Source organism: Benincasa hispida, chromosome 1 (assembly GCF_009727055.1).
Source record: "Benincasa hispida cultivar B227 chromosome 1, ASM972705v1, whole genome shotgun sequence".
Taxonomy (NCBI): Eukaryota; Viridiplantae; Streptophyta; class Magnoliopsida; order Cucurbitales; family Cucurbitaceae; genus Benincasa; species Benincasa hispida.
In genome coordinates, this window is record NC_052349.1 from 61,253,412 (window position 1) to 61,273,671 (window position 20,260).

Genomic DNA, 20,260 nt, shown 5'->3' on the forward strand with positions numbered 1-20,260 from the left:
TTTTAACACAATTTAAAACCAGATTTATTGTATGTCAAACAAGCTCCTCAATCTAATATATATATATATTACATCTGGTATTTAACTGAAGTTGTTAAAAGGAAGAAAACGGCTCATTACAAACCAATGTGAGGTAAAAAAAAAAAAAAAAAAAAAAACAAAAAACAAAAGAAAAAAAAAAAGGTAATACCTTCTAAGTTATGTTGGTGTACTTTGAGCACAGCTGTGTCTTAAAACATATTATTGGCTCATTCAAGATAATATTTTGGGTCTTGAGAGTAGGTATTGTTATTTGTTTTCTTTCTTATTCTTTGTTAATGGTAGAAATATATTATATCATTGAGATAGATGTGAGTTCAACTAGTGTATAGTTTAAAAAACCCTTAATCTATGATTGATGATGTGAGGTTTAAACTTGATTAAAATGATAGTCGAGATGAGTTCGAGAAGGAACGATTGCAAGCAATAGTGGAAGACAAGACGAAGCTTTATAGATGTAGAACTGTACAAAACTGCACAGCCAACTGCCCCAAAAGCCTTGATCCTTCCTCTGCCATCCACCGTATGAAGGCAATGCATTTGATCTCTAAATCCAATAAGGTGCTCAACAATTAGCTTTTCTAGCTTTTTAATGTGTGTTCTCTAAAATCATCAAAGTTCATTTTCAATCTTAATCTGTGAAGAAAGATACCCATAATTCGTTATAATGAAGTGGTTGTGTGGACTTTGATTTTACACTTTCCACAACATTAAGATGTTCTGTATAGCATCTTCATTTACCAATGAAGTTTGTCCCATTTTTATTTCCATCTTTTTTTAGTACAGTTTTAGTTCCATCTTTTGGGCTAGGTTTTGCAGCTTATAAATATATATATTTTTTACCAACTGTTGCTCTATGTTGAGACCTTTCTTCTCGAGTGGTTGTTTTGTAGTAGTGTGTGGTAGTGTTCGAGTGAGTTACGAACCGTTCTAATTGGATTGAGAGAGAGTTTATTCAATTGTTTATCCTGTCCTTTGTAGCACGAGTGAGATCATTTATAATACCAACAGTTTGTAGAAAACTACGCATAGTTTCGAGATTGGAATGAACGAGTGTATAACCAGTATGTCTTTAGTGTTCTTTCTCTTCTCATGTCTCTTTTATTTGTCATCGTGATTTATTAACTTGACTGTGAAGGAGATAAAGACAATCTTAATGAAATTTGCTTTGAAATATACATTTCCACTCTATGTTGCCTTATGTTGTGTTTTTCTCGCAACGTTATCTAACCCATGTTTTTCTTCGAAAGTTTTTTAATTAATAAGTAGGTTCGTTCTTCATATATTTGTCAAAAGTTTTGTGTTATCTCTTTCACTTCTGATTTCAAACAAAAAAACGTTGAATGAGTTTGATTGAGTAGTCGTGGTTGTAGAGTCTAACTTGACCATAAAGTATATATCATTGACTAAGAAGTTTGAATTTTACCCTCTATGTTCAACTATTTAGTTTAAATCCGAGCCGTTGAACTAAAAAAAGCAATCATACAAATTAGAAGTTACCATCACTTTTTTCTTGAAATATATATATATATATATATTTTCCTTTATGTTCAACAAATATCAAAATTTTGATCATTGCTTCTGCAGTACATTTATCTTTTTTTTTTTTTTTTTCCTCCTCTCTCTCTTAACTTTAAAACAAATAGAAAAGGTTCCCAAACACACTATTTTCAAAGACAGAAACAAGCGATGCAAAATGGAAAAATGCAGAATGGTTTGTAGACCCTTAAATAATTATCATAAGTAGTGTTTATTACACAATTGTGGTACAAGTGCTCCACAAAAAAGGGAGGGAGGGGGGGAATCAAGACACAAGAAGAAAAGTAGCTTAATCAAGAGTTGCCATCCCATTTATGGTATCAAACTTCAAAAGAATAACCAAAACTACAAGTACAATTCTATACAGAAATAAGTTTGGGCAAAGTGAAATCCTAACACACCAACTTTTGCTGAGAAATTACTGGTCATAATATTCCGTAGTCGCCTTCTATTTCTCTTTAAACCCTGGACTTTACACTTACAACTTTTGATCTCCCGGTGGTTCTTGGCCACAATGGTGCCTTTTTTCTTTACAATCTACATAAAGGTTGTGCCTCATCGATACAAATGATCATGATGGAATATATTTCAATTTGTTCTGCTATACTTTACGCCTGCTGCTTCTTTAACTGAATCCGAGCTTTGGAGAGTGCTTCATTGACTTCATCATCATTGGGATTTTCCTTGTGCAAGATTTCGTAGTCTTTTATTGAAGCTTCCCATTTCCCCAACTGCATGACATCGCATTACAAGGACTTATATGATACAGAAATATGGGAATGAGGGGTTTATTCATGGGACTGACGAGTTATTTACATTAACTTTTGTTCTCAGTCTTTTTGTTTTTGAAAAATGGTAATATGATGAATAGAAGGAAGGAAGAATATAAGGTACCTTCGCATTGCAATCTGCTCGTCTTAGTCTAGCCTTGCCATATGACGGGCGAGCATTAAGGGCTGTCGTACAATCTTCAACCGCTTTCTCAAATTGTCCAAGTTTGGACCGACAAGCAGCTCGATTACACAGCAACACAGAATTGTATGGATCATGCTCAAGTCCCTCCCCATATGCAAGACATGCATCTGAGAATCTAGATATTTTGAATAGCTCATTGCCATTTGATCGAGCAGCTGTAATAGCTCGAGCTCGCCTCATCACTACGTTAGTCTCCCTGTTGTGTGAATCAAGCCGAACAGCTCTCTGTGCTGCCTCCAGTGCATCATCGAATCTGCAGTTACACACCATTTTGAGAACCATGGTAGCATCCACAATAGAGATATTCATGCCTATGTTGCAATTTTGATACATGGTGACTAAGTTTGTTAACATGAATACATAAGTTCGGTCTTTGAAATTGCAAGAGTGGAGGTTCTTTCGAACTTAAAAGAAGATCATCCTTTTAAGTGTTGAGTTACGTTCATATGGACAAGAATATTTTAGTCCAAAGGGTAAGGCTGTAGCTTGCAAAACGTTTGATATTTAAACACGAACCTGCCTGCAGCCAAGTCGACCTGAGCTCGAATCAGTAGTAAATTGGCATTACCAACAGGGCCAAGGAACTTAGTATAGGCATCCACTTCAAAGCTTGGACCTCTTGATAAGGCCTCATCAGCGTCTTGGTGCTTGTGAAGCTTCAAAAAGGCCTCAGCTTGCAAAGCATATATCTTTTGCAAACAAGTCACAAGAATCAATTAGTAACTAACAACCCTAAAACAGGAAACAAGAAACGATAACATGATTTAAATAACTAATAACTAAGCACCTGTGGTGCGGAATCTGCCCCTGATGCTATTGCAAAGCCAGTCTCCTTGATTAGGGTGTTCCAATCTCGTAGTCGTCTTGCTTCTGTGCATTTGTTCAAATGAGCCTGAACAACCCTGACTTTGGGTAAGTCCTCCTGATCGACCTCTGGTCCTGATTGTTTGTAATGATACATTGCCTTTTCTGTGTCTCCTAATCTGTACTCTCAATCAAAGAACATTGTAGATATGTTAGATCCAACGAGGCCGAAGAGGATCCAAGAAGTCAATGTAGATATCCACCCTCCATTTCTCCGAAGAACTATACAAAACTTATTTAGACAAGTACTGTTTCCAACAAATTGAGGATTTGTATAGGCTATTATATTACTAAAGAAAGTTTTAAGATGTTGCCAATACCTAAGATACAATGTCGCAAGTCGATGATGAGCTCGGTGGTAATGGGGTTCGATCCGAATGGCTTCTCTGCATTCGAAAACTGCATCAAGAAGCATGCCGAGAGCTATTAAAGCTGCACTTTTATTGCTTCGATATGACGCCTTATTCGGGTCTATTGCAATTGCAGCTTCATATAAGGCTAAGGCTTCTGCAAATCTTCCATTCTTGTAATCTTCATTCCCCATAATTTTCAGTTGCTCGGGATCCATTCGAGTTGACAACGCTCGACAAAGAGAATTTGATTGTTCAACACTTTGTTTCGGTTGACCCTTTGCTATATTCCCCATCCCACCATTTTGGTATTTCCCATTTGTTGATGGAGTTTCTTCTCTTGCTGTTTTGGGCACATAATCAACCACATTGTATGCATTTCCTCCTCCATTCCCTCCCTGTCTTAAGTTACCTGTCAAAATAGTGGAATTCACCCTTAAGAGAATCAAAGACAAATCATTAACAAACTGTCATTCTAGTCCTACATGCTTAGTTTTAATTTGGTCCTCCTCATTTAAAAAGTTTCAATTTAGTCCCTGTAATTTGATGATATTACCCAAATCTCCAAAAAGCATGACATTGCTGGATGAGGCTCGAACAAGCGACCCATTAGTCCCCTTCGATTTCTGGTGATCGGCGATCATGAGCTCAAGCTCGCCGGAGATTCCAACGGCTTCCTTCGGCACTCTTCTTCCTTGGTCCACATACTCATTCCCGGCCGCTGCCACTCTGCTCGGCGGTGCCGCTATCTTACAGCCCTCATTCTGGTTATTCATCGGAACTCCTCTCTGTTGATTCGAGTACAAAACCCTCTGTTGGCTCTGCTGGTTCGGACCCACCTTGCTCGCCGGTTTCGACTCGGCCGCCGAAACATGAAAGAACGCCGCCTCGTCGGAGCTGCCGCGTCGGCGTTTCGAATTCATGCTGTTTGCCGTTTTAACGAAATTGTTATTGTTTGAATTAAGAGACGCCAATGAAGAATTTGAAGCGCTTCTTCTCGGCCAAAATCCACGGCGGCCAAACACGGCGTTTAATAAGCCACAGCTTGATTTCTTGTCGGACATGTCGTCTTCCATTCTGGAAGCCACCCCCCAAGTTCGAACGAAGAATCGGCACGATTATAAAAAAATTATAGAGTGTTCCATATGTGACGGAACTTTCGTTATTTCTGAATTCAATTTCAGACCCATCATTTGAAAAGGTGAAAACTTTCTGATAGTAATGAAAAATTATATATATACAGAGAGAGAGGGCCTAACCCCAGGAGCTGATTTGCATCGCACCCCCCGGAGAGGCTGGTCCTTGGAAACAGAGTGCTCTGTTATCTTTCTCAAAAAAGAAATGCGAAAAGAAGGAAAAACCCAGAAATTTGTTGTGGAAAAAGACGAGGAATTCGGGAGAATGAGATTGAGTGATGGGGAAAAAAATGAAAAGTAGAAATGAAAGGGGGTTTTGTGATGAAATGTAAGGAAAAAAAAAAAAAGATTGTATTAAGTCTGGGTTTGAAAAGAAATTAGTTGAAGAGGGAAAAAGAGAAGAAGGGGAGAGCGGAAGACTCGGTCGCAGAGAGGAATAAGGATCTCAGAATATTTAGAAACAAAAGGTCAGCGCTGCGTCATGGAAACGACTGTGAGGACACCACGTTGAGGATGTTCGTTGACATTTTGGTTTCTACGAGGACAGCTACATCGACGTTGGGAAAAGGTTTGAAATATCTTCCAAACATCCATAAAATTAAAATGTCACCTTCGTAGCCATTACACCAAAAAGTTCAACCATATTAAAAACGTTGAATCGAAAATACTCAAACCAAAATGAGCCCAGTGGTACATACTTCTTGTACTATCAATTTTAAGGTTAAAAGTTCGATTCCACAAATCAAAGATGATTTACAAAGTCTTCATCACTACAAAAACGTATTAAGATACACTCTGTTAGAGATGTGTCATTGACTATGTATTTGTTTAAGATTTTTGGAATTTGCTCATTGGTCGTTTTGATGATGTCTCAGAATATGTCTTAAAGGATGTCTCACAAGATGTTGTTTTTGCATAATATTTCTTTTCTTATTTGAAATATTATGTGCTTTATTTTCTCAAGTTGTTTTCCTTGTTTATGATCGGCTTAATATGAATGAGGATATTTTTCATCTTTTCACTATGCTATTTAACTGCAAGAAGTAGCCTTACTAGGGTTGTCACATATATTTGGTGAGAGAAGGATTATAGTATTTTGATAGCTGAATAAAAATTATTGTGATTTGACAATAGAATAAACTTTAAGTGTTTTTCATTATTTGTAAAGCAAGAAATATTTTTTATTCATGGCAGTTGGTTCTACCATTATTCTTGTGGTGGTTGATTCATTTTGCAGAAGAATTCTTCATCCTTAGGGGGAGCTGATAGGTCTTAAAAAGTGCTATGTTCGTAGTGTTAAGTTCTTCAATTCTATGTTATTTGTTTGCTTAAAATGTTCATTTTGTAGGTAAAATCCAATCTCGACACCTAAAGAGTTATTACAACAAATTTGGAGCTAAATTGAAGAAAAGAATCAACTTAGAAGAAGAGGCAATGACAAATTACCATTCTACCCCTAAATTGAACCAATTCAACATGCTTCAACACCACTCGAAATCTCGCAACACTCTCACCATAAGTAGACCCAACGCTAACTCAACGCTATAAGATAGAATGCATCAAAATGCTGCAAAACAAGACAACGTCGCAATGTTATACCTAACGTTGCAATGCTCCAGAGATTGACAAAAAAATAAAAAGTGTGTGCCCCTGCACACAACACAGGTCGAACCAACGTCATCATAAGATTGCAGCAAATAAAACTTCATTTTCAAGAATTCTTCAACAAGGGAGAAAAATCATTTTTTGTTTGATAGAGAGGGAATGTTAGAACAAATTAGATAGAAAAACCCATGAAATTATTTTGTCTTGAGAAATTTCTTGTAAAATTCATAAATCTTTTTGTGAACTTCTTCATGTATTTCATTAATTCCTCAATGGATACCTTGAAGACTTCTCCAATTTATGGCTAGGAAGTAATTTTCTTGGGAAATCTTTAGTCTAGGATTAAATTCTTGAGATCTTTTGTGTATTTTCTTGAATTTTTTGTATTCTTGAATGTTCTTGGATCGAAATTGAATAGAAATTAATAGAAAATAGTTGACGCCTTAATTCTATTAATTTATTATATGAAAATCTTACTTGGCACTGTTGCATAATAGTAAGATAGGTTGTAAAAATTAAGTTTTCTAGATATAATTAGGACTTCTTTTCCGAAATTAATTCTTGAACTTCTTAATTTGGAGCATTCAAACAATCGTTCTTGAAATTAACTCTGTAGTGTTTCTTGAATGTCATAATCATGAGAACCCTAGTTTCTAAAGCAATCTAACTAGCTAATAGGGTCTTTAGGGTTTTTACCCTATTGGATTATGGGATGTTGAGTTTTCATGTATTTGTTCAAAATCAATGATAGAATTAACCTAGCTAATAAAGATTTCCCAAGAATTTCCCTCTATCGAATCTTTACTATATATATAAAAAAGAAAGTTTGTGTTACAATTCTTGTTACAATTGATTTTATTTTTATTTTACTTAGTTTTTTTTTAAACTAACAACCCCCAGTTGTTACAATTTGGAATGCAAAAGTCAATTCTTGCCAATTAATAGAGGTTCTTTGTGGATTGACCTCTTACTTTCGCTATAACTACGTATTAGTTTTGAGCATTATAAATTTCATTTGCCTAGGGTTAAATTGAATTAGCAACACTAATTTCATCTCGAACAAATTGGCGTCGTTGCTGGGGAATCGAGCAATTAGCTAATTTGAATTTTGACTTCATTTCTAAAAAAAAAAATTATGAGAAATAATGATTGTAGACAATGACTGTGAGGAAAGGTGACTTCGAAAGAAAAGAACAAGAGGAGGAGAAGAAGAATTTGAAGAACAAGCTTTTGAGGATTAAGAAGAGGAATTTACTTAACCAAACAACATGGGAGAAGCAAGGGAACGAACCTTGCGAGAACTAGGGGACCCGGACTATAATCAACAACTATTGTGCGTTGTATATCCAAAGACGACCATCCCGTTTGAACTCAAAATGAGACTTGTGCATCTGCTACCCACATTAGAAGATAACCCAATGAAGATTCGCATAAATACATGAAGGAGTTCCATTTAGTATGTGATGGAATGTGCCCACATAGGGTGACATAATAGCAACTTAATCTTAGGGCCTTTTCCTTCTCTTTGAAGGATGTGGCCAAAGATTGATTGTACTTACCGGTAGGATCCATTACTACTTGGAGTGGATTAAAAAATATTTTTTTTTAAAAAAAAAATTCGGCATCTAAAGCTCATAATATAAGAAAAGAAATATATGGGATTAAGCAAAGTGTACGAGAATCTCTTTACGAATATTGGGAAAGATATAAACAACTTTGTGCTTCATTTCCTCATCACCAAATATCTTAACAGTATTTAATCCAATGTTTTTATTCAGGTTTGCTTCCATTGGGGAAGAGCAACATTGATGCTGCTGCCAAAGGGGCTCTAGCTGACAAGGCGCTCACTGAAGCTAGTCAACTCATATATACTATGGTGGAAAATTCTCATAATTTTGAATCAGGGACTCTCGACCACAACATTACTCAATCCAAAGAGCTAAGTGATAGGTATTTAAAGGAAGTATATTTTCTATGTTAATTTTCCCAAAATAGTGTTGATTATTTGCTTTAAATGCTAATTTTGTAGGTAAAATGGTCCCTAAGGCATTTAGAAGTCATTAAGAGAAAATTGTGCCAAAAGGATAAAAAAAATGACTAAGAAAATCAACAAATTGAAGAGAATCGAGTAATTATCGAAATGCCATCGAGTATCATCGAGTATCCTTGAGTAAAAGGCCATTGAGTAATGCATCAAGTAAATGGCAGTGGATGCTATCGACTAATCAAGCAATCGAGTAATTGAGTAAATTGTCATCGAGTAAATACCCAGGAACCATCGAGTAATCGAGCATTGAGTATTTACCAGAATACTATCGAGTATAATTAAGTAAGGCTGTCAAGTCATTGAGTAAATGCTACTGAGTAATCAAGCATCGTGTATCGAGTAAAGGACCATCAAGCATCGAGTATCGAGTTAAAGATAGAACGCTCACTTTTTGTTGCAAAAGCTTGATGTGTTGCAATGCTCCTCACAACATTGCAATGCTCTGGATTTTGACGTGATGCATCCCCACGCCTTGTACAACCAAGCGTCAGCGCAGTATTGCAACGTTAGCTTGATGCTTCTTGGCTTTTCTATGATTTAGCGTTGCAACGTTGGCCTTGGCGTCGCGACGCAATCCCTACAACTATAAATAGTAATCTTTCATTTTTTTTGCTGAGGGGAGGTAGCACGATTTCAATGGAGGCTGAAATTTCTCTCTGTATCAATTAGTCTCTATGGTAATTTTGTTTCTTACCTAGGTTAGATTTTGATTTCTTTTTTATTTGTAATCAATAACTTGTAATTCTGTATGAATTTGTCTAGAGATTTATGAAGTAATTCAATCTTGTTTCTATTTCAAGAATTCTTGAAAATTCTTTTGAATTTTCTACTTTTCTTTATCAATAGAAATTTGAATTTGAGCATTCTTGAATCTGATTTTAATTCTTAAAGCATGTTGAATAATCTATATCTTGAGCATGTTTAGTCTAGATGCTTGGTTTTGTCACATTCGCTCATGATTGAATACTTTGCTTTTAATGTGTTCGATAGAATGTCTAGCCAAGATCTCCAAGAGGCAATAGTAATTGTGTGTTGAATGGCTGACTAACCTAGGACGCACTAATTACTAGATTTGGAGAAAATTCGGTTAATTGAGTAAGCTATCTTAATAATTAATCGATGCAATTGAATCCTAGAACTTAATGCACGTGTTATCTTTTCTATATGACCACTAAGGAACCCAATAGAGGTAGAAGCATGTAATAGATTAGGGTTAGGGCTATCCTAACTTAATCGTTGATAGGACGCTTTCTCGACTAGATTATGCTAGTTGTCCACCTTTGTAGAGACTAGTTTAATTAGATTAAGTAAGTAGTTACGTGCTTAATCCGATTGTGAATTAAATTTGTAAAATTCAATGATAAGAATTGCAATGAACGTCTAACTTGGATTAAAAGTAAGGTTGTTCTAAATTTGGTTACAAATATCCTTTATTTAATCAAAAACCCCTGTTTTATAGCTTTTATAGTTAAGCTTGGTTAAAGAAAGGATTAAATAACATTTCCCTGTGGATCGACATCTTACTTCCACTTTAACTACGAGTTAGTTAGGTTGTTGTTCGAGCTTTATAAATATTGTTTGTTTTTGGTTAGATAGAAATAACGACACCTACTTAGTACCGGACAAAAAGGCGCTGTTTCTAGGGAATGGCTAACCATTTAATCTTTTCCTTAGTTAAACATAACTAGCAAACTTTAGAACACCAAAAGTATTTTCTTCTTTTTGTGTCTATTTGTCTTAATATAGCGAACATGAACATATATTACGCACTTCAAGCGATGTATGTGGCCCACCGGAGAGAACAAGAGGTAAGAGAATTTAATGAGCTTAAAAGTGAAGTAAATGAACTAACCTCTTGTTCGAGTTGTGCTTACTCAACAAATACAAGTTTCGCGTGATCCTGAACACAAGTACTACCCAATTTGAGATGAGCCCGACCAAACTCCATCATCGATGTCGTATTCTTCTACCAATTTAGGCAATTCCTCATAAAATTTAGTTGATGAACTTTCTGACTATTCTTGTGAGTTTGTGCAGGAACATTCTGTTTAGATTGGTGTCCTAATTCTTCCGAAGTCTCGTAGTTTGTAAACATTGTACACATTGTTATGAATAAAATAAGAGTTATTTTATTTTGCATTTACTCATATCCAATAAACAAATATCCATGGTTATTGTATGTAAACTTAAGCATGTATATGAGATATACAAGTGGATCATGCCTTAAGTGATAACCTAAAAAGGTATAGTATAAGGATTAAGGAGAGATACCTGATCCTGGTGACACTACGAATACGACCCGCTTTGTAGAGGTTTACAAGTGTTATGAACTACTACAGATGGTTTATCCTGACCATTCATGTGGAGACATGCGAGCGAGAATGTCCTATACAAAGAGTTTGTTTAAGACCGGGCTACGAGATGATTCGTCTCTTTATATAACACCGTTGATATTTGAGACTTACATCTCACCTAAATGGCCATAGGTGACATGATCTTAATTCTGAGTGTTTTGGGAACTCTTGCCTTTGAGGGCGGTCCTTTGATTAGTATGGGTGAGAGTGGCCAGATTGCTAACTTAACAAGCCTACCTTTTTGGGGATTTGTCTGATTGGGGAGTTGAGAACTCAGTTACATAAGATGGAATTCACTCCTTCCCCGAAGCAAGGGTAAGTAGATAGATTGCTCCCTTAAAGGCTGATTTCGGGTCTTGAACATAGTGGCCACAACTGTCACACCCCACCCCAAGCCCTCCTCTTGAGCCCGAGGGGAGGCATGAAGGACCGTAGGTATCACACTCTTTTGTGATACCTATTACCCATTTGAACCTCTTTATACTCATAAAACTTTAAGCCAAAGATGTAAACAACAACTGTTTGACTAAACACATTTTATTACAAATAGTATAATGATTATACAACTCTCAGGCTTAACTACAAAGTTTACAACAACAATTCTTAAACCCCGAAAGTGTGACTGTGGTTGTGGCAGACCTTGACCTTAGTAGCACTCTAGAACTTCTCACCTTTCGCTACCTAGGAAGAAAAACATGAAAGAAAAGAATGAACTTCAAGAAGCTCAGTGAGTGGTAAGCAACTTCTAGAGTCTATTTCAACTCATAAAATAATAAGCATATCACAAATACGAGGTTAATACTCAAACCTCAGTCTTGAATAAGTCTGTTCTCAACTCTATCTACACGCATGGTAGATAGTTAAACTGATACGACTCATAATGAGTCTGTTCTCACATTCTACCTACACACACGATAGATAGTTAAACTGATAGTAGTCATAAATGCTTACTCTCTTGCGTTCCTTATGTTTCCTATGTGCATATAGATCCCTACTTATGGGCTCAGAAGCTAGACCTGCTGGCCCTCTAATTATCCCATACGAGGTTCCACTCACAAACTCAGTAACTAGACCTCTCGATTCCCTTACCATTCTGTGAGGTCTAGGTCTATTGACCCCCTGATCATCTCGTTTACATATTCTCATTCTCATGCTAATTACTTGTTCACAACATAAGCATATACATATACTCTAAAATATATGCTTAAGACTTAAAGAAAAATTACCACTTACCTTGGTAAGGTAGGAATCGTTCTCTCTAGAAGTTCCTTGGTTTCCTCGGGCTCCGTTTCGAACCCTAAATTCCATATTTAAATTTAAGCTTTGATTACTCGTAGTTTCAAGTCTTAGTTCGAGATACTTTCTTCTACAAACATGTTCTAAAATTTCTCAGGGTGCTTACCTTAAAATCTTAGCTCAGAACTCCTCGTGGTGGCCGCAATTCTCAGATCATCAAGACTGGCTCAATCTTACCTGAGAACTCGACTCTTTTTTCTTTTCCTTACTCTTCAGCTTGATTCCTTTGAACTTTTTCTCCAGAAGCTCTGCTTTGAAAACTAGACTCTCAGAGCTTTCAAGTGGCTTTAGAATCACTCAAAACACACGAATATTCTAGAAGAACACCTTGTCTTAAGTTAATGCTACTTTAGATCTCACTATCCGACAACATCTTCTCCTCTTGGAACCACTTAATCTTCCTCCGAATCTGCTCGGAAACACTCTTCCTACCGTTCTTTGAAGATAATTTGTGTTATGAGCTGAAGAGTCACCTTATAGTGGTATTTATAGGCCAAGGGAACCGGTCCTTCTCATTTCTTAAGGCTTCCAATATAAGACACCTCCTACTTTAGCAACTTTTGGAGTGTTTGCACCAAGCTTTACCACCATCTACTTCCTTGCCATTCACTATTTCCATGCCACTCACCTACTTGCATGAAGTTTGAGTTGTCTTCCTCATGCATAAGACTTCTTTGCATGAAACTCTATTTTTCCACCTTCTACTAACTCAAACTTAACCTCTTCTCGGTTCAGCCACTTATTCGGGTGTATTCATCAGCATTGCATAGCGCAAGCCTTAGCACTTCATAAACACTTGGCCCATCGTCTAGTCCATCGTGTAGCTCTTGCACCCATCGCATAGCTCCATCATTTAGTTAATCTCTTGTTGTTGCTCATCATCTAGCCCTCTCACTGTCGTTCATTATCCAGCCCTCTCGTTACCACTCATCGTCTAGTGTCTGCGCCCATCGCATAGCATATACGCCCCACCACATAGCTCCATTGTTTAGTGATCTCTCACTATCACTGATCACCTAATGATCTCGCTCTCGCTCATCGTGTAGCTCTTGCTGTCGCTCATTGTGTAGCGCTGAAGGCTATCATCTAACGCATCACGCCAATCGTCTAGCACATCTGCTTATCGTGTACCGCCATCGTCTAGCGTCTACATCTACCGTGCAACATCCATCGTATAGCGCTTCCCTATCATGTAGCGCCATCTCCTATCATGTAGTGTTATCGTCTAGCGCATCATTTAGCACCACATATAGCTACACGATCGTCCGCCCAGCATCTTGCACTCATTATCTAGCTTTCTCGCTTTCGCTCACGCAGCCTCAACACATGAGTAACCTTTGGGCAATGACTCTTGCCAACACTTCGGCCAACATGCGTCCAAACCTCACAAGCTCAACCCATGGTTGCCCTTGGCTTCAATGCTTAACTTCTTTTAACCTCTACAAACTTAGCCTCATCTCATGCGTTAATGTTTCCTAACACCAAATGCATGGTTTCTTTTTGACTTCACACTTAGCCAAACTTCACTAGTTAAGGCTCAACTCAAAGCTACTTAAAGAAAATCTATTCAACACTTAGAATTTTCCTTTTCTTCAACATAGGGTTTAACTTATACTTATTAATTCCCTTAATTACCTACTTAAGTAGGAAAATTGAAATCCAGGTTTCACAACAGCCTCTCTTTGGAAGAGAGGACTCAGTCATAGTAGAACTATGACTTATGTTCATTAGAGGGATCAATGGTACTTAAAGAGTTAGATGTAACTACAAGGGCAAAACGATAAATTGGCCTAACTGTACTTATAAACGATCTATAAAAGGTTATCGATTGATTGGTTGATATGGACACAAAATATATCTCTAGTAAGGGGAGTGAAACTATCGATCTTTAGTGGAGTGCCTGGCAGTTAACGGATGGTGGATCCCATGACTAAAGAGTTTATCAGTTATTCATGTATCGTTAGATCTTCAAGCTACATGTCCATAAGGTCCCCTTGGTAGCTTAATGAATTCAAGTTGAGAATCAGTTCTTGGAGTTGATTTGAAATGTTTAAATTGACAAGAGGAAATTCGATTATATATGATATAATCGGTGTGATGTATGAGATACATCAAGTGGAGGATTAATGTAAATATGATTTACATCCATAAAATAGAAAAAGAACTATGGTTTATATGTTTCATGAGATGAAATGTTAAAACTATAGGTTATAAATATAATATGGTAAGTTGGTTATCATATTTATTTATAATAATATTAATTATTTGATAATTATCTCTTTTTCTCTAATAACCAATTGAGTGAGAGGTTATTGGTGGTTTTATGGTAACTGTGAGATAAAAGGGAAAAGGTTTTTGTAAATTTAAAGAGTTACTTAATTTGAAATAACTCACGGTGAAAGCTATCAAATGAAATTGTTTCACTAAGCAATAGCTAGTAGAGAGACTAAACGATCGTGGACTAAAACTATACGATAGTTCTTTCAGTTGATCGCAGCTAAATGATTGCATGGCATTGTCTATATGATAGGCTGCTAACTTCTACATGATTGAGCACGTCATCTATACGATAGACTGTATCATCTCCCACTTGCTTAATCTCTACACGATTGTTGTTTCTCCAGTTTCTTCCTCTAACCAAGTTCATACAGAGCCCACAACTCCTGGATTCTCACACCAAGAATACCAAGGTAACAATTATGGTAGTGTTCTTACTCAACTCGATTGATATCGAGGTTCTGGAGGCCGTTCATTGGGTTCGTGGTGTTTGTTGTGGATCATGTTGTTGTATTGGTCGTTGTGTTTGAGCGTTGCTTTTCTTGGTCACTTGAAGATTGATTGAGGGAGTTTGAAGAATGGTTCTTCAAACTGTATCCCTTGGTCTCATCTTAAAGCATGCTGTAATTTCGTATTGTGCATGACCTGTTAGTTTTCGTTTTGTGACTGTAATTGTTTGTATTCAATTTCGAATGGAATTTGGAACGATCCTTCTACTGCTCATGGAAACCCTCATGTCTGATTTCCTTCACATTGTTATATTTCTCAAGAACCATCGAGTTTCCAACTGAATGGGTTTTATTTTGGACAAGAAGTCATAGCCGATATTCAAAATTTGTGTGACCTTGTTGCCCAAATTACTGATTCAGTTAGGAGAATCGAGAAGTCTTGGGAAGGTACATTTTCTGAGAATACTGAGTTGAGCAATGGAGGAATTCACATCGACAATCCAGTAAAGCCGATTCTTCGAAATTCCCATCAAGGTAAGACGTTGGATTCAGAAATGTGTGAACTTGCTAATGGCTTATCTGATTATGAGCAGGATTTAATTGAGTTTCACCTAGAAAATCAAACCCCCGTGCTAGTTGAGGTCCATCAAACGCCAAAACTTGCACACTCCATGCTTACATTGGAGAACTATTTAGAGTCTTTCGTCGTCTATGGCACTAAAGCTGATCTAATTGAGGAGTTTCCTTGGACCGACAGTGAAGATGATGTTTATTCCATGCCATATTCAGAAAAAGTAAGTAGGGATAATTATGAGCCCGGACCATACCTTAAGGAATCTTAGGTAAGATAGTTAGAGGCTTCCAAGCCTAAAACCATACTTTGTCCATGAATTTCTTGCATCTTCAATTATTGCTCATAATTTCCTTATGAGTCTGAGTCTATTGTTGAGTATTTTCTTCCTTTCGACTCTTTCGACTCTTTTGGGTCATTTTAGTCTTTTGATTCTTTCTTTTTCTCTTTTTTTTTTACCAAATATTAAAAAATCCAAATTCGACCTATCTGGTTCTGGTAAGAGGATGAGTTTTCTTATAGCCCTTTCCGGCTATATAGATTCGTCCAAGAGAGAACCGGAGAAATACGAGAATTTTATGTATCTTGAAAAGCACAAAAGACAGGTCGCGTTGAGCAATCGACGTTAAAAATTTGACCTTCTTGGAGGTAGCTAGACGTCAAAAATAAAACAACTTTTACTTGCTTTCTTTATTAGCTTTTTAGGTTTAGAAAATTTTAAACTAACTTTCTTCTTTTTCTTGTAGTTTTTCTTTTCCTTTCTTTCTTTTTTCTTTTATTTTTTTTTTGTAGGAACAAAAAAATGAAAGAAAAAAGCAAAAAAATTTAATGCAGGAAAAGAAAAAAAAAACAAACAAGGAAAATTTTCTACCACCACCCATTGTGCAAAATCAGAGGAGTTCTCTGTTCTCTCTCTTTTTTTTTTTTTCCTTCTCACTCATATTTTAGTTTTATAAACATTGAGGACAATGTTTAGTTTATAAGTTGAGGGTGGGGATACATTGCATGTTTTTAACACTTTTTTAGGGTTGTTAAAAATGAGCCTTACAAAATTTTTTGCTCTATTTGCTCTATTATCTCTATTATCTTTGCATGTCTGGAACCTTTGAGCACTTGAGCTCGGGTTATGTGGATTTTATGATCTTGATGAAATATATCTCGATTAAGCTCTATTACATTCCTATGACATTCTTTTTTATTCTCTTATATTATTATCTTGGTATCATTTTTCTTTTTTATATGACTCATTTTTGCTTTCAATGCATGATTCATACAAAGTATATTCTTTCATTCAAGAATAACATTCACCTTTTTTGTCATGATCATTTGTTTTTCTCAATCTTTTGATTCTTATCAATGAACTTTGATGACACATTCTCTCAAACAATGTTACAAATCAATTTTAAACTTCTTAAAATCTTTTCTTACGGAATTTGAAACTCATTTTTCAAAAGAAACTTTTTTTTTCCTTTTAACTTCATAAAAAAAAAAAGAAAAAAGAAACTTGTTTCCAGTTCTGTTCTCCTTTGTTTCAACCATTTTTAGGTAGCTCGAAGCCTATGAGCTTGAGGCAGTTGTGAAGCTTTAACTTCGACAAGGGCTTTGTAAGCATATTAGCTGGGTTTTTTGTGGTATGGACTTTTAGGATATGTACTTCTTCATTCTCTATCTTCTCTCGCACAAAATGATATTTAACATCAATGTGCTTCGTCCTGTTGTGATATTGTGGGTTTTTGGATAAGTGAATGGTACTTTGATTGTCATAGTAGATGTCAACTATTGTTTGACTCAAACCAAGATCATTCACGAGCCCTTTAAGCCACAAACCCTCTTTTATTGCTTCTATTAAAGCTATATATTCTGCCTCGGTTGTTGATAAAGCTACTATTGGTTGTAATGTTGCTTTCCAACTAATTAGGTTCCCTCAAAGTAGGAATAGGTAGTCTGATAGGGACCTTTTTCTATCATTATCTCCTGTAAAAATCTAAATTGACATAGCCAACTAAGTTAAACTTAGTTTCTTCTGTCTTTTGGTAGAAGATATTAGCACCTCTTGAGCCAAATTAGGTACCTTAGCACCCATTTAGTAGCTTCCCAATGCCTTTTACCTAGATTGGACATGTATCTGGTCATTAGGTTGGCTGAATAGGATAGATCAGGTCTGGTTGAGACCATTAAGTACATTAAACTCTCCACTGCCTGACTATAGGGGACTTTCTCCATCTGGTCTTTTTGTTCAAGGTCACTGTCCTTCGGTGAGTTATTATAGGAGAGTTTGAAATGTTGGGCAATGGAAGTGTTTACTGGTCTGGCCTCACTTAAATTAAATCTTTTTATAACCTTCTCAAAATAGGAAGTTTGATTTATACTTAGGGTAGATAGATATCTGTTTCTTACAATGTCTATCCCTAAAATCCTTTTAAATTCTCCTAAGTCCTTCATATAAAATTCTTTACTTAGAAGATTTTTGACTTGAATTAAATCAGACTTAGTGCTTCTAGCTAGAAGCATGTCATCCATATATAGAAGTAGATAGACATTTTCCTTATAGGAAGTAGTGTTTATGTAAGCACACATATCATGAGAGCTTCTTTTGAACCCTAGGCTATCAACAAAATCATTGAACCTCCAATATCAACATCTAGGAGATTGTTTTAGACCATAGATGGACTTATGTAGGAGACAGAACAAGTCCTCTTTCCCCTTAACTTCAAAGCCTTAGGGCTGTTGTATATAGATAGTCTCATCTAGGTACCCACGTAGGAAGACTGTTTTAACATCTAATTGATGTAGTTCTAGGTCATACTGAGTTACTAGGGCTGGGAGTAGTTTAATTGTGATATGCTTAACCACAAGGGAGAACATTTCAGTATAGTCTATTCCTTGTCTTTATGTGAAGCTTTAGCATCTAACCTAGCCTTATACCTAGGCTTTTGGTCTTTAGTAATTCATTCCTTTAGTTTGAAGATCCATTTGGAGGCTATAGGCTTACATCCTTTAGGGCGAGTAGCTAGAGACCAAGTATCATCGATCTTTAGAGAGTTTATTTCTTCATTCATAGCTTCAATCCACTACCTAGCTTGAGGACAACTCACAGCCTCTTCAAAAAAGGTTGGCTTTAGGTCATTAGAAGCCATGGTGGCATTTAGCACTAGGTTCATGTAGTTAGTGTCAGCAGACCTAGCAGAAGGAACTATATTCCTTCTCTGCCTATCTCTTGCAAGGGAGTATTGACTTAGGTCGGGGGCTAAACTATGGTTTCTTCTTGAGCACTTGAGGTGCCTTCTGTTTCTTCTTCTTGATAGGTTCTGAAACCTCAGCTGTAGGAGTTTGCCTAGTGTTCTCCACCTCAAAATTAGTGGTGCTAGTTGAGGTTTCATTCCTTAGGCCTTCTCCCTTTTGCATAAACATTTCATTTTCCCTAAAGCTAACATCCCTACTTATAATAAACTTTTTCTCAGTAGGATGCCATATTTTGAATCCTTTTACACCTTCTACAAAGCCAACAAACATGCATTTAGTAGCTCTAGCTTTGAGTTTCCCTAAGTTTTGAAGAACATACCCAACACATCTAAACAACCTAAGGCCACTTAGATTGGAGGAGGGGGGGTGTTTGGTCCATTTTTCTTCTGGTGTTAGGAACTTTAGGGAGTTTTGTGGACTCCTATTTAGGGTATGCATAGAGTAGGCAACTGCTTCAGCCCAAAACTTCTCATCAAGAATATCAGATAAAAGACACCTAACCCTTTCCATAATGGTTCTATTAAGCCTCTCAGCAACTCCACTTTGTTGAGGAGTGCGTCTAAAAGTTCCATGCCTAATGATTCCATGCTCTTTACAAAAATTATTAAAGTCTTCCCCACAAAACTCTAAGCAATTATCAGTCCTTAGATACTTAATCTCTGTAGCTATTTGTTTTTCTATCATTACTTCCCATTCTTTAAATTTTCCAAAAACATAGTCTTTGGTTTTTAGGAAATAAAGGCAACTTTTCCTAGAGTAGTCATCTATAAAAGATAGTAAGTACCTTGAACCACTTAGGCTTGGAGTTGATGTTGGCCCCCATAAGTCAGAATGGATGTAATCAAGGATGCCATTGGTTGAGTGTTGAGCCTTGATAAATGAATGCCTTTTAGCTTTCCCTAACACACAGTGCTCGCAAAATGACATCTTGTTACTAATTTCTTTAGTTAGAATTCCTTGTTTAGATAAAGCTTCTAGGCCTTTTGAGCTGATGTGGGAGAGCCTTTTATGCCGTAGGTCAGCCTCTGATAGATTTGTGGTATAGACAGTGCTTGCTTCACTCATCATTTCAACACCTCTAACAATATACAAATTATTCACCTTTTCCCCCACTAAAACCACCTTAGAGTTCTTTAGGACTTCTAGACTACCACCTTCCAATATTCACATCCAAGGGAGTCAAGCATACCTAGGGAAATGAGATTTCTTTTAAGATTAGGGACATGCCTTACATTTCTTAGAAGTATCACTGTTTCATCCTTTAAATTTACTGAAACAGATCCAATTCCAACAATGTAGCATGCCACATTGTTCCCCATGTATATTGATTCCTCAGTTATCTCTTTGTATGTTTGGAACCAAGTTTTAAAGGGTTCATATGGTATGTACATCCTGAATCAAGCACCCAATCATGCTTGCCAAGGGGACTTATCAAGTCAGTTTGATCTTGAGTGGAGGCTAGTGCATCAGAATATATGTAAGACCCTTCAATTATGGATGCTTCAGGTTGTTTAC

At 36.5% G+C, this 20,260-nt stretch overlaps 2 protein-coding genes across 2 annotated transcripts in view; one reads left to right on the top strand and one right to left on the bottom strand.

The window, feature by feature from the left end:
* LOC120067581 (succinate dehydrogenase [ubiquinone] iron-sulfur subunit 3, mitochondrial) overlaps window positions 1–769 on the top strand; it is a 4,223-nt gene extending 3,454 nt beyond the window's left edge. Inside the window, exon 4 of the mRNA XM_039019130.1 lies at window positions 432–769. Within this exon, the coding sequence (XP_038875058.1) occupies window positions 432–615 (184 nt within the window). The 3' untranslated portion in view covers window positions 616–769. The remainder of the gene's footprint in view (window positions 1–431) is intronic.
* Window positions 770–1,744: 975 nt separating this feature from the next.
* On the bottom strand, window positions 1,745–5,362 carry LOC120072492 (inactive TPR repeat-containing thioredoxin TTL3). The gene is made up of 6 exons (XM_039024855.1): window positions 4,324–5,362; window positions 3,738–4,179; window positions 3,341–3,536; window positions 3,070–3,242; window positions 2,473–2,806; window positions 1,745–2,309 (listed from the first exon to the last, which is right to left on the bottom strand). The coding sequence occupies exons 1-6, from the start codon at window positions 4,841–4,843 to the stop codon at window positions 2,187–2,189; spliced, it is 1,788 nt and encodes a 595-aa protein (XP_038880783.1). The 5' UTR covers window positions 4,844–5,362; the 3' UTR covers window positions 1,745–2,186.
* Window positions 5,363–20,260: the final 14,898 nt, after the last annotated feature.

What these genes read in the sequence shown, in the direction of transcription:
- LOC120072492 (XM_039024855.1), bottom strand. Translation starts at nt 4,843, where the DNA reads ATGGAAGACGACATGTCCGACAAGAAATCAAGCTGTGGCTTATTAAAC. An exon ending in GGGCAGATTCCGCACCACAG is followed by an intron (nt 3,243 to 3,340) that starts GTGCTTAGTTAT and finishes TGTTTGCAAAAG; the next exon opens with ATATATGCTTTGCAAGCTGA. An exon ending in GTCGACTTGGCTGCAGGCAG is followed by an intron (nt 2,807 to 3,069) that starts GTTCGTGTTTAA and finishes GTGTAACTGCAG; the next exon opens with ATTCGATGATGCACTGGAGG.